At 41.3% G+C, this 14,510-nt stretch overlaps 1 protein-coding gene across 1 annotated transcript; it reads right to left on the bottom strand.

Annotated features, from left to right (window-relative positions):
• Positions 1 to 8,779: 8,779 nt before the first annotated feature.
• On the bottom strand, positions 8,780 to 14,245 carry LOC116412380 (phospholipase A2 inhibitor 25 kDa subunit-like). The gene is made up of 3 exons (XM_031906551.1): positions 14,113 to 14,245; positions 11,327 to 11,470; positions 8,780 to 8,982 (listed from the first exon to the last, which is right to left on the bottom strand). Exons 1-3 carry the CDS (start codon positions 14,135 to 14,137, stop codon positions 8,780 to 8,782), a joined length of 372 nt encoding a protein of 123 aa, XP_031762411.1. The 5' UTR covers positions 14,138 to 14,245.
• Between the last annotated feature and the right edge of the window lie 265 nt (positions 14,246 to 14,510).

The raw sequence follows: 14,510 nt of genomic DNA, 5'->3' as shown, positions 1-14,510 counted from the left end.
CACCTGAGCTGGCCACTCTCCAGATCTCTCTGAACTCTCTAACTGGAGCCTGTAGCTAGCCTCTTACAGAGGTTGGGTCCCAGGACAAAAGACCTTACACATGGTGTGTGTCATACCTTTTTATATTGCAGCACACTGCCACCTAGTGGTTGCTGCTGAATAACAGGAAAACTCCCTTTTCACACACAAACAGCTAGGACCACCTTTAGGTGTCCATAACCCATAAGGCCACCCTCTGGTGCCTGTCTAAAGGGGAACCCAACCTAAGGGGCCCAAATCTTGGGGTCTCTACACAAACATAAAAGTGCATATTTCCTGCAGCAATGCGTCAAGAATCTACACCCAAGTGCATACTCTACTGATATCATCAATGTTGGGTTATGTCATGTCTTAAAGGAAAAAGAAAGTCATTCTGACATTTTACTGCCAACAGATTCGCCACAATAGTGCCGCCTAGAATATTATATTTATTCTGCAGAAAGCATTACTATACCTGAGTAAAGAGCCCTAGAAGCTTTCTAGGTTTGTTTAAGATGGCATCTACCATTTTAGCTTGGGTAGAGCTAGAGGCTGATAGCTCAGATCACACATTCCTAAAGGTGGGGGGGTGAGTTTTAGACACCCTAAGAACATGTTTACAAAAACGGAGACAATAAATCTTGTGTTTCTTTTGATCGAGGACTTCTGTCAGTGCTTATGGCTGTATTTACATAGACCATTCTGAAAAAGCTTACTTAGTTTTTACCTTTCCTTCTCCTTTAAAACTTTAACACATAAAGTAGATATTAACTATAATGCAGAGAATATACATTTATCCTTAAACCCTTTTCTCCACAGAATTCTCTTTAGTCACAAAGATGAACTTGTTATAGACCCCAAGACGATATTGATTCTGCAAATTCAATCGAGAATTAAGATAAATCAGTAAAAATATATTCTGCACCTTTTTGGTAGCCTGAGATCATTTTGACATTTTACTGCCAATAGATTCGCCATATTAGTGCCATCTAGAACGCTATATTTATTCTGCAGAAAGCTTTACCGTACCTGAGTAAATAGCCCTTGAACCTCCCTCTGTTTGCTTAAGATAGCAGTTGCCATTTTAGCTTGGTTTTTGTAGCTTCCTGCTGCGGTTCTAGGGGCTGGAAGCTCAGATTACACATTCCTAAGGGTGGGGGGAGTGAGTTTTATGAATTCTTATGGGAGGGGGAACAGGAGAAGGGGGAGATGAGAGAGCTGTGCAGACTGGGCCTCGGGAATGAATGATTTTTATGAGAGAGGAAGTCTGACACAGAAGAACATGTTTATAAAAAAGGAGACAAAAAACCATGTGTTTCTTTTGATAGAGGTTTCAGTGCGTGCTTATAGTTTCTGTGAGTGCTTATAGCTGTATTTACATAGACCTTTCTGATAAAGCTTACTTAGTTTTAACCTTTCCTTCTCCTTTAAAAGAAAAGGCTCCCATGTTGTCAATTTCTTCCAAACATGGCACCGGGACAGCTCCTTAGATAGAAGGAAGAGAACCAGAAGCAGCTCCAGTCCCATTGCTCGATGTGGAAGTTAAGGATAATAAAATGACATTATTTTTTATGAAAACAGAACACATTTATTTTTTGGCAAGACAGACTGCACGGGAAAATTTTGAGCACCTATAACAATTTTGCCGTTGCCAAAACAGCCATTTTCACTGTGAAACTGTTCCAGAATAAACAACATATCTCCTGCCTACTCAAAATATCACTGTTCATTATAGTGCATTGTTCCATTACTTGCCATGCAAATACATTCCCTGCTTCAGAGTGTCTGCCCCACAGCAAAGCATCAGTTTTGGGACTTGTTTGTGCCATTTATGGTTATTGGTGGGCCACTCTACTACCCATATAGAACCCTGTTTTTTTTTTAAAAATTGTGACATTGTGAAAAATATCAGTTAAAGAGAATGGGATGATTTGCTATTAGTTTAAACCCCTATATTTCATTTCAAATAATACAAAGACAACATATCAGATGCTGAAAATAAAAAATGTTATTGTTTTCTAAAGTTATGCTAAAAAGAGCATTCCATAGATGTTGGGTTTCTCAAAATGGATACGTTCTGTATAAAGCGACACATTAAATGCCCCAGTGTCCCCTATAAAGACAACCCAAGGCAGGTAAGTGGAGATAAAAATATATAAATATGTTATATATAAGTATAAAATATATACAATATGCCATCTTACCGCACCACAAGGGCCTGACATGATAGTGCTGACTAGCTGAGCCCAACATGCACTTTGCAGTTTGCACATCTGTACCCACAGAGCCCACAGAAAGTTATAAAATGGGTGTTATTCGGTTTTGAGATAAGGTATAAGGTATCTATAAAAGGCTGAGACTTTCGGGGTCTCATATTGAAGTTATGGTTCTGTGTTGCTGAAAGCTTCCACATGACTCTGTCGTTTATTCATACTGTAAATAAAGAGGCCCCCAGTATGGGTAGAAGGGAGGGGGCCATGACAATGTAAGGAAAAGCTGGGAAAAGATTTTGTGGTGTAGGGCAGGGAAAAAGGTAGGAATAACCTGATTGGCCAGGGGAGTGGGAGCTTTCCTTTAATGGTGGATGGGCTAGAAAGGAAGGCACCATTTTACTTTGGAAGCTCTGTAATAATAAAACAGTACCTGTACTTGATCCCAACTAAGATATAATTACCCCTTATTGGGGGCAGAACAGCCCTATTGGGTTTATTTCATGGTTAAATGATTCCCTTTTCTCTGTAATAATAAAACAGTACCTGTACTTGATCCCAACTAAGATATAATTACCCCTTATTGGGGGCAGAACAGCCCTATTGGGTTTATTTCATGGTTAAATGATTCCCTTTTCTCTGTAATAATAAAACAGTACCTGTACTTGATCCCAACTAAGATATAATTACCCCTTATTGGGGGCAGAACAGCCCTATTGGGTTTATTTAATGGTTAAATGATTCCCTTTTCTCTGTAATAATAAAACAGTACCTGTACTTGATCCCAACTAAGATATAATTACCCCTTATTGGGGGCAGAACAGCCCTATTGGGTTTATTTAATGGGTAAATGATTCCCTTTTCTCTGTAATAATAAAACAGTACCTGTACTTGATCCCAACTAAGATATAATTACCCCTTATTGGGGCAGAACAGCCCTATTGGGTTTATTTAATGGTTAAATGATTCCCTTTTCTCTGTAATAATAAAACAGTACCTGTACTTGATCCCAACTAAGATATAATTACCCCTTATTGGGGGCAGAACAGCCCTATTGGGTTTATTCAATATTTAAATGATTTTTAACAGACTTAAGTTATGGAGATCCAAATTACAGAAAGATCCCTTATCCGTAAAACCCCAGGTCCCGAGCATTCTGGATAACAGGTCCCATATCTGTATCTGATTCTCTCCAGAAAGTCTAAGTCTGTAGGGGGTGTATTAGCTTTCCAGGCTTTTGCTATTGCACCTCTAGCTGCGTTAAAAATGTTATCGTGTCTAATTTTTCGCGACTTAACGTATGATTCACTAAAAGGATACTTGTGTTAATTAAGACGCGATGCTGCTTGTGTTATTTAAGTTGCGAAGACTATTTTCGTGCGGTATTTGACGCAACGCACGCTAATCAACGCATTGCGCACAAATAGTCGGCACGTGCTAACCCCATATTAGCCATACACGCCAATACTTTCGTAAAAATACTTTTATGAAAATGCCCATTTCCCTGCAAACTGGCGGCTGCGTCACTCTGGGGCCAACACAGACTTGAATAAATCCCACTGCAAAGTCCATATTGTGTTGCCAAAAGCTCATTAACTGTACTTTTCTATAATTACCGCCTGCCCCAAGTAGGGGTTAATATTGGCACAGACTAATGCGAGATTTAGCGCGTCTAAGTGTTTGTGAATCGTGCGTTAGTGTTATTTCTGTGCGCTAATTAACCCAATGCGGTAAATTTACGCACGCGATATGCAATAACGCTTTAGCGAATCGCACGTTTTTTTCGCATCAATTTTAATGCAATAAAACTTATCGACCTTTAGTGAATCAACCCTTAATTATTAAACACAGGATCACGTTTTGCACGTTGGGCACTTCATCTCCCAGGGGGCAGAGGACATCTATGAACGTTACTCTTCTCAACCAATTGTGAACTATATCCCAGAACTGAGTCAATTTTGGGCAGGGCCAAAACATATGAAGCAAAGCGCCCACCTCTTTCCATTTTGTTCTCTATGAGAAACTGGTAGTTCACCTTTTGAATTGACTGGGGGGGGGCTATTCATCAAACTTTGAATTTGTGTCATTTTCTACCACAAATAAATAGCACACATGTTGACTCTATTTATAAAAAGATCCAAATATAAACAGCACAAACCTCAAATACGAAAACCTCAAAATACAAATTTTTTTTTTAAAGAATTTCCATGCACTTATCAACGAAAAAATCTTGAAAACCTCTAAAACCACAAATGAAATAAAGATTTTACCCAGGACAGTTCCCATTGACGTCTACATGAAAAAATTTAAGTTTTTTTTCACCCAAAAATTGAGTTTTAGTGCAAAAAAAAACTGATGAAAAAGAATATGAACATTAGCAAATGGGCCCCTTAGTGTAATGTAGACAGCTATGTAGTGGCTGGAATCCAAATTACCGTAGCAACTAGTAATTCCTGCCTTTCACCATTGGCGTTTTTTTTCACGAAACGGGAGACTGAATTTAAAAAAAAAGATGCATGTCAAAAAAAAATTTGTTTTTTTGACATTTTCGCCGTTTTGCAAATTTTTCACCGTTTCACAAGTCTTTTCAAAGATTCGCAAACTGGCGAAAACCGGGCTATCTGGGTCAAAACGGGACATGTGGCAGCCCAACCCCCTGCGCTTAGTTTTTTTTTTTATTCTCTGCACTAGAATAGCCAAAATACCAACTTAAAAATCTAGATTTTGTCTCTCAAAGTCACTAAGGGGTATATTTATTGCTGTGTAAAAAGTGGAGTCAAGCATTACCGGTGATGTTGCCCAGGGCAACCAATCAGCAATAAGATTTCAACAGTTAGAAAACCAAAGCAAAGCATCAGCAGGATCAGCAGTTTATCCAGATTCCTGCCAGAATCATACATTTTGCACAAGTTAATTGTCCTGCATAGTTTGCACCATTGGCAGATATATGTGTAGGGGTTTACCAAAAATGGGCCCTTAGGATAGACACCCCTAGGTAACAGGGACACTGGGATGACTGGGTTCTAAATAGTTAACAGGGAGTATACCTGTAGTTCGGGTTATGGCCACAGGGTGGTGCATAGGCCCATATAAGGGATAGCAGCCATGTGCTGTTAGGCAGACATTTTGGGGACTGCTCCAGGAAGGAGTACCCCAGGTACAGTTAAGATAGAAGTTCATGTAAGAGATCATTCTAGGAGTGATATGTAGGTCACCAAGCTAGAATGGGCGGATATTGCCCCTCCAGGAGTGGTAGTGAGGTTAAGACCTCCCAGCATTACATCTGCTGGAGTGCAGGGCCACAAGTGGCTAGGTAGGTGGATAAGGTCACCGCTAGTCCAGGAGGCTGGATCTGAGGGGGCTTAGGCGAGAGTACCGGGGTGGGCCGCCTGTGGTGAGGACCTCAAGAGGGGGTGCCTTCTGGCGAGAGTACCGGGGAGATCACCTAGAAGGGAACACTTGGCGCGAGTACCGTGAGTTGCCCAACAGGAAAAGGTACTCAATGAGTAGTAAGGAGATAAAGCCCTGCATGCTGTGACTGATTTGTATATGCCACTCCTGGAGAGGTCCTGCCTGAATAAAGCACTTATCTGATTCATCATATAAACTGTGTAACTGGATCTTTCCTGCAACAAGGATCACCTACCTGCCGGTAAGCAACTACCCCAGGGAAGGGCAAGGTACCGGGAGCTGTGTGTGGATCCCAAGCAGAGGTACTAGTGAAACATTAAGTTCCCAGGGTGTGGGTTATAGTTCCACAAGATCATCCCTGGGTGGAGGCACGCCTTTAAGGGGAGAAACCCCTGTAAACCCCCATAGTAAGCGGGGGCTCGGGACTCCTGTAGCGCCAAAGTACAGTAATCAGCAGGTAGCAGCACAGAATAACCAAAAGTGGGCTACATATGTTTGAAGGATTGTGTAACTGCCCATGGAGAAAACTTCAGAAGGAACATTTGAAGAGATCAGAGAAATATCCACTGACTTTTCTTTGCTCTTTCTGATCAGGTTCAACTTCCAGTTCTAAGTGGAATCACAAAATGTGTGAACATTTTACAAATGTTTATTATGGACATGTCATGGTTATTATTTGTCTTCCAGATGGAAAAAAAAACAGTAGAGATAACAAAAATATGCGGTTACTCCAATGAGTGCAACTGAGACTTTCCATTCCCTTTACCAGCTTAGTTGCCCTTCTCTGGACCCTCTCTAACTCAATAATGTCCCGTTTGAGCACTGGAGACCAAAACTGAACAGCATATTCTAGATGGGGCCTTACCAGCGCTCTGTAAAGGGGAAGAATAACCCCCTCCTCCCGTGAATCTATACCCCATTTAATACAGCTCAATACCCTGTTTGCCCTTGCAGCTGCTGCCTGGCATTGCTTGCTACAGCCAAGTTTATTATCTACAAGGACTCCAAGCTCCTTCTCCATTATGGATTTGTCCAGTGCAGTCCCATTAAGGGTATAAGTGGCTGCTTATTTTTACATCCCAGGTGCATGGCCTTTATCATTTATCCACATTAAATCCCATCTGCCCACTTAGCCAATGAGGCTGTCCCATGTCAGGAGCGTGCATTGCAGTATCAGTGGAAGAGTATTAATATCTTGTTTTTCACGTGGGTTTATCCAGGGTATGGCTGAGATACTGTAGGTGACCATGTCAGATATTGTTCTATGTGTGGCCAATCCTGAGTATGATGACAACTATCTACAATTCATTTGCAGACTGCAGATTGCCAGTAGGATTGTAGGTTGGGTAACCCAGTTCCACCCCTATTTATCAGTTTAAATAGAGTATGTTTCTTTAGGCGGGGGGGGGGGGGGGGGGGGGGGCAGGGTGGTTTACTATATGAAAAAAGTTGATTTGGGCAGTAAGGGGATGGTTTTAAAGAGGTACAAAATTTTGATAGACATTTTTATTAGGTTTATCCTCCCAAACCATTAAAGCCTGGGTTGATCTGCAGTCTTTAAGTCAATTTTAGTAGCTTTTGATAATTGAGTGTGGCAGCCATGGAGATTCCAAAATAACAAGAGGTCAACTGTGATGGCAGCAGTTATGATTTCATGGTCTCCTTTGTTAACAACCTATATTAAGTTGCTCTTTCTATTTGCCGTAACAGGTGTTCCATTGTCGGTATGAATAGTAGAGGGGACAGGGGACAGCCCTGATGGGTTTCATTAGAGAATGTGAAGGGTTCAGATTGACACAGATTTTGACAGTAGGGGTGCTGTATAATGCCATTATTTTTATATGAAGGGATATAAAGGAAATCAGGGAGGGCATTTCAAAGGGGCAGCAAGACAGAAAGGTTTAAGAGAGGAAACAGCAGTAGAAGTGGGGAGCGCAACCAAGTGAGGAACGAAGGAGTCGGCCAGGAACGTAGGAACAGAGGAATGGAGAGCTTTGATGGTTAAGAGAAGGAGTGGCCAATGATTCTTAAAAACCATGGAACGGTTTACAATTATATACAATCTCAAGGTGAGTACTCAGTTGATAATGCAAATTGAACAAACAAGTGCCAGCAGGTCTTTGCACATATGATACTCACAAATAAATCCACTTAGCTGTTGCAGACCCTGAGGTAGTAAAGCCTGCCTCTTGGTGACCAATCTCCTCTCAGTGGGCTTCACCTAGTGATGGAATTATTCCAGGAATCTATCTAGTCCTGAGCCAATTTGCTTGGGTTCCTGTAATGGCAGCATTGACACCTCAGAGAACTAACCCTCACTAATCTCCTTGTTGGAGCACTGGGCTTCTCCTGAACCTATCTTTTATTATTAGAGTGATTATTACAGAAGCCTGGCACTAACTTTTTCTATACTGGGCCTACCCCTGCCTAGGCCTTCTGGAGCCCACCTCACCCCACCTCACCTCCTCCAGCAAGTGGAGGAACCAAATAAGGCAGAACTAACTTGGCATTCCCTTATTATTATGTCTGGGGAAACCTGACACCTTCCTTGCTAAGGGAAGTACTCTATGGCCCAATTTATCAGGACCCAGCCTTGCTGGCAAACTCATTCCTAGGGGATAAAGAACTAAAGGTTTGCAAAACCTTTATCCTCCTACCATACCTTAGTTATAAATATGTTATATTGCTTCATCAGTTGTCAGTAGTATCAGGAGGTTAAGATCCATTTATATTTCTTTTTTTAAAGGAAAACAACATCAGTACACTTCCCTGTTTTCCTTCTGAAGGTGTATCGCTCTGACTGTACAGTTAGAATAAATGACCAGCAGGTGGTGCTGTTGTTACAAAACCCATTATATCAGCGGTTAATAAAAATTTAAAGACATTGTCATGGATGTCAAGTCTTTAACTAGATGATCAATAAATGATCAATTCTTATGTGAATTTCCTCAGTGAAAAAACATATTTATTATGATTTGAATTAATAGAGAAATAACTTTATTTGGTCAGTGTAGACTGTAATACCTAATGATTCTGTGTTGTGTGAACGTACAATAGAAGACACATACATGTCTATGGAGACAAAGATCAACACATGGAATGCCTACTGTAAGTTACAGAGATTATTTATACGATAACCTTTATATCATAAGGCCAACTAATCTGAAGCCCAGGTAGGAGAGGAAGGGAACGCTCAGCCCCATACCGCCGCTGCAGCTCATATCCATTTTTACGGTTTTGAAAGTCTCATTTGTCAAATACAAGAATTTCTTACTCGATGATCCAAGTCGGCAGATACTGTCTGTGGTACATCCGTAAAAAGACTCAATTGTCAACTTGCCGTCTGTAAAACAAACAAGCAAAGATGCTCGTGTATAATTCAATCTGACTTTTTCAGCCAAAATATAGACAATATTAAGGTCCAACAGTTTTAAAGGAACAGTAACACCACGAAAATAGTATAAAAATAAGATTATGCTCTATTGCCCTGCGCAGGTAAAAGGTGTGTGTTTGCTACAGAAACCCTACTATAGTTTGTATAATCAGAGCTGCTGTGTAGCCCCGGGGGCAGCCATTCAAATTAAAAAGCAGAGATAAGGCACAGGTTACATAGCAGAAAACAGATAAGTAGATTGCCATTGTATTGTACAGAGTATATCTGTTATCTGCTATGGAACCTGTGCCTTTTCCAGGACAACCCTGTGCCCTCTTTCCTTGAATGGCTGCCCCCGTGGCTACACAGCAGCTTATTTACATTAACCATAATCTTTCCGTAGCAAACACAACAGTTTTACCAGTGCAAGGCAATAGTACCTTATATTTTAAAAATTTTTTGGTGTTACTGTTCCTTTAACAAAGGGGGTGGGGAGATAGAAAAATAAGTGGAAGGGAAGGAAAAAAATGGGGAAGAGGTTAATATATGTATTATATATATTGGTTTGGGTTTGGATTTCTATTGGACTGAGTTGGATATGACTGTGAATATGATATAATTATACGCCTATTACACGGGTTCTGAACTAGGGTGCCAACAATTTGCAGTGCCAGGCAGATACACTGCTCATACACGGGTATGTAATTAAAGGACAAGTAAACCATTTAGCTGAAGCCGCACTTGCTAGAGAAGATTGGTAAGTTTTTTTTACAAAAACATTAATTTGCCGTTGTTTCTTTTCAGTATGTCTGCTGTCAATGTTATACGGGGCCCACTAGATTTTTTCCCTGCGGCCCAGTCCGACCCTGTATATAGTGGCAAAATAAGTGTGATTCCAAAGCAATATATTGCAAATATACTTTCTCTTGAAACAAGGTTCCTTATTGTTTAGTAACCTCTGACACACAATAAGTCATTTTCTAGAGTCGACGCTGCTCATGTTTCTTTCTACAAATTTGTCCCAACTAAAACATTGTTAATGTCTCCTGTTCTGTTGGGAGTTACCTGGCGTGAGTGTTTTTGTAAAAAGAATCAACAGACAATGAAATATCCAATTAACTACAGTACGTCCATTAGTTGTACCCTACTCATGAAATGTTTTGGTTTACTACTAAAGGGCCAAAATATGTGAATTTTGTGTTTTTTCCTTTTTCTTTGTCCAAGATGAAAACTGTATAATAAAATTCATGTATAAAAGTGTTCAATACTATATTTGTTACAATCACAATATATTTGGGTCAGGAACACCAGCCGGTGCTTCTAGGGCTCCAGGCTCCACCCACAAGATGGCAGTGCCCATTTCTGTGTGACAGACTGGCTGTGACTAGTGATGAGTGAATTCGCGAAACGGCGGAAATGTTGTGCGTCAAAAAAATTGTCACCCGCAGCTATTCTTTTGTCTCCTGCACCTATTCTTTTGTCGCCCGCGGCTATTCTTTTGTCGCGTGGCTATCCTTTTGTCACCTGCAGCTATTCTTTTGTTGCGCAGCTATTCTTTTGTCGCCCACGGCTATTCTTTTGTGGCCCGCAGCTATTCTTTTGTTGCGCAGCTATTCTTTTGTCGCGCAGCTATTATTTTGACGCCCGCAACTATTCTTCTGACGTGGGCGGCAATTTTTGGACAATTTTTGGCAAATTTTTCTGCAGCAAATTTTTTCAGCCATTTCGCAAAACATTCCGCCAATGGCGAAATGCGGAAATTCGCCCCGAATCCATGCCTGGCGAAACACATCACAAATTGTGACTAGAAGCTCCAACACCTTGGGTACCACATATTGGCTTTGCTCTACTTGCCTGAACTTGACTTCATCCTTGGTCCCAACTTTAACCCTCGACTGACCTTAACAATCAGCCCATATTAGAGAAGGCCTGGCAGTTTTGAGTAAGGAATAAGGTTTACTGCTAAGATACTTCTCTTTTGTAGGAGGGAGTGCTTATTGGCCAGGGGTATGAGGCGGGTGGGTGGAGCCTATAGAAGGGAGTTGATCCCAGACATTGCATGGTGCCACTAGGCTGAGGCAAAGTGCCTGAATAAAGAAGCTGAGCTTAGTAAGGCCGAGGGGAGGAAACCTATGATAGAGAACCATTGCAGCCCCTCCTTATAACTAACTGGAATATTCCAATACCGTCTTTTACTTACATTTTCTTTCTTACTTTCTTTGCCTTGTATCTGTCCCGTAGTTCCTGCTCTCATTTTGTCCCTGTGTGACTTTGTGCATAAATATCTTATATTCTATAATACAAATGCACGTACCATAGAGTTCCTGCTTTAGGTACTGGATGCAGCGATTCTCATTTCCAACACAGTTCAAGGGTTCGTCTGATAAACATCTCCTGGAGTTCTCTACGTAGCACGCTGGGCAGGCCAGGCCATTTTCAGCTGATACTTGGGATGGGACTAAATAAATGAAGAGAAAAAAAAGCAATTCATTGTTATATTTTCCTTTTAACATGTATTTTATGTTTATGTAACACACTACTGATCTGTTTACTGTTTGGTTCAGATTACAGGATTGGTTGTTAAGAAGAGAGAAACAATAATGGAAACATTTACCAATTTCCAAGGGAGAGTGATGGGGATTTTCACTTTGCATGATAATAATCCGGCAGTAAGGGAATATTCTCAATAGAGAAGCTACAGCTGCTCCCACCCCCTCAACTAACAACTTTCTAAATACCAGCTGTTCCCAGTATTATCCTATAATATATACTATTATGCACATATACTGTATGAGTCCATTGTTGATATGTCTACTCTACTGGGGTCACTGAAGTACTGAACTTTTGCACCCCATACTGTAGGATGGATCCCACGTTTTCCTTAGTCTCTCCCAGCCGTTTGGCTTGCCAGCAAATCCTACTGCTAACAGCCCAGCAGCTCTCATAATGGATCATGGGCAGAAAATGTTGTCTTGCACTTATTTACCTGTATTGGGTACTGATATAAATGATAGGATAACAGAATAACAACATCATTGTTTGTGTTTGATACAATTTGTCAAGTTTTTATGGGTATAAAACAATAAAGTTTACATATTTAGAATTTAATATTTTAAAATAATTGAGTTCCCTTTGTTGACTTTTGATTATTTTCAGCATAATTGTGTATAATAATGGATTATATAGTTTCTGCTATGAACTATATGTCAATTCTTAGAACCTATAAGTCCCCATAGCGCAAAGCAACAAGCTTAGAGTTTTTATATTGCCTGTATTATAAAGGTCGGTTCATTACATGAATTATAAAGAATAATAAATCCCTTGCTATAAATGATTACAAGATTTAGTATTTCCATGAAAAAGGCACAAAGCCACCATTTAACAGATTTTATATTGTCCAAGGAACTCACAACTCACAAGTAGAATATACAAATGCACTATGTGAAGGTGTGAGTGGGATACGTGGGGGACAAGCAGTTGGGGGAGCCACGTGTATACACATCCCACTCACTTGTGCTTTAGTCAGTCAGTGCCATGTTGGTGCCAATGTGCAGGTTACACACATGAGATACCGGCAGTGAAGGCAAACCTTCCAATGATCCAGATTTCTTCAGGCTAACCCAGAATCACTGATTTTGCAATGGTTGGAGCTAATAAGAAAGTTGGCAGGGTAATTGTTTGGGCATGACTGTGGTGGATCAGGGTTGTAGGGAATATTCAAGCAGTGTTGTTAAAATGTAAATGTTGGGAGGTATACTGAGGTATAGTGAAGGAGAACTGATTCTGGCATTGCCCATAAATTAATAACATAGGTCCTAATTTAAGACTCTTAAAATATAAACATATCACAAAGAATTCTAGAAAAGCTTGTGCATAGAGCTTATACATGTCAGTTCATTACATCAAGCAGTAGGGTCACACCTGTTCGGTTTAGGCCAAGCCTGGTTTTCAGAAGGGGTGTCCAGGGTAAAACTGCCTGCACGCTTTTCCTAATGAGTAGTGATGAGCGAATCTGTCCCGTTTCACTTCACCATAAAATTCTCGAAACGGCGAAAAATTTGCAAAATACCTTAGTCGCCCGCGTCTATTTTTTTGTCGCCCGCGTCTATTTTTTTGTTGCGCACATTTTTTTTGACGCGACTGAGCCCAATTTGATGCACGACAAAAAATATTCTGTGCGACAAATTTTTCAGCGGCGAATTTTCACGGAACTTTTACGAAACAATTCGCCACTGCCTAAATGCAGAAATTCGCTGCAAATCCATGCCTGCCAAATAAATTCACTCATCACTACAAATGAGCAAATCTGGGCAGGACTTTCTTTGATTAATGCAACTACTGGCCAATTGCTGATCATAATTCCACCACCTGGTGTCAGGGTCCCCACCCCTGATGTCACTTGTTCCACTCGTGGCGTCAATGCTGCATCCCTGTGCAGGGGCGGGCCGAGGCGCCCGGGCGCCCTAGGCAACCCGGTCAGCTACCTCGCCCCTGCACCGCTACATCGCACACACCCCCATGTGTTTTAACTCACATGCGCAGTTTGAGTGCGGGGGGGGGGTGCGGCGCGGTGCGCGATACGAAGCGGCGCAACGCAAACTGTACTAGGGGTAGGCAGGAGAGGCTGCTGCCTGGCGCCCCCGAATCCTTGCGCCCTAGGCAGCTGCCTCTTCTGCCTACCCCTAGTTCCGGCCCTGCCCCTGTGATATCACCACCTGCCCCCTTTACTGCCAATCCAACAGCCCGAAGGTGGCAACCCTATCAAGCAGCAATTTCTATCTGGAAGAAGACTGTTCTATACCTGAGGGTGGAGCATGGATTAGAGAAAAAAACAGAAAAAAGATTGTGCAGTAACCACAGTCTTTATTATCCCAGTAGGTTACTTTGGGAATAAGGAGTTAAAGTGCAGCTGTAGGCACAGAAGATAATTCATTGCTCTGTTGTGATATTGCTGTTGCTGTTCGATGCCAACCAAGATTAGCTGGGAGCTGGGAGCTCTTTTGCCCACATGTGTTACCCACATTTCAACAAATGTCATTATAAGGATGATCATTTCTGTTTGAGGCTGAATACGACTGTTACTGACAGACCGGTACTTACACGTGGGGATAGGAGGGAGGCACATACTGGAGTTACAGCAGGTAGTATTGATGGCAAACCTTTTTGAGTCACTGGAAAATGTACCAGTTCGGCTGCACTCTGCCGCTCTTCCGCATCTTCTTATCAGTTCAAAATCATATTCTTCATCTGTAGAATGTAAATTGAATTCATTGAACTTTTCTTGGGGAAATACTGAGAATTATAAAAAGTAAGAGGAAGCGATAGTGTTTTGTTACTCTGGGAGTGAGGGAGAGTATAGGCTACGGGGGGGGGGGGGGTAATAAACGTTGGTAATAGAAAAATATTGGCAATGGGAAAATGTATGTCTCTGCGCAAACAAATGTGACTTTGCACAAATGTAATATAGGCAACCACTTTCATCAACTATTTAAGGAAAA

The sequence above is a fragment of the Xenopus tropicalis genome, chromosome 7 (genome assembly GCF_000004195.4).
Source record: "Xenopus tropicalis strain Nigerian chromosome 7, UCB_Xtro_10.0, whole genome shotgun sequence".
NCBI lineage: Eukaryota > Metazoa > Chordata > Amphibia > Anura > Pipidae > Xenopus > Xenopus tropicalis.
Note: the sequence above shows the minus strand (reverse complement) of the source record. Positions and strands in the feature narration are given on the sequence as shown.

Bases quoted from the DNA above. Each gene is read 5' to 3' on its own strand.
- LOC116412380 (XM_031906551.1), bottom strand. From the start codon at position 14,137: ATGTGCCTCCCTCCTATCCCCACGT. The intron at 11,471-14,112 runs GTAAGTACCGGT...TCATTTATTTAG, and splicing joins CCTCCCTCCTATCCCCACGT to TCCCATCCCAAGTATCAGCT. The intron at 8,983-11,326 runs GTACGTGCATTT...TTTGTTTTACAG, and splicing joins CCTAAAGCAGGAACTCTATG to ACGGCAAGTTGACAATTGAG.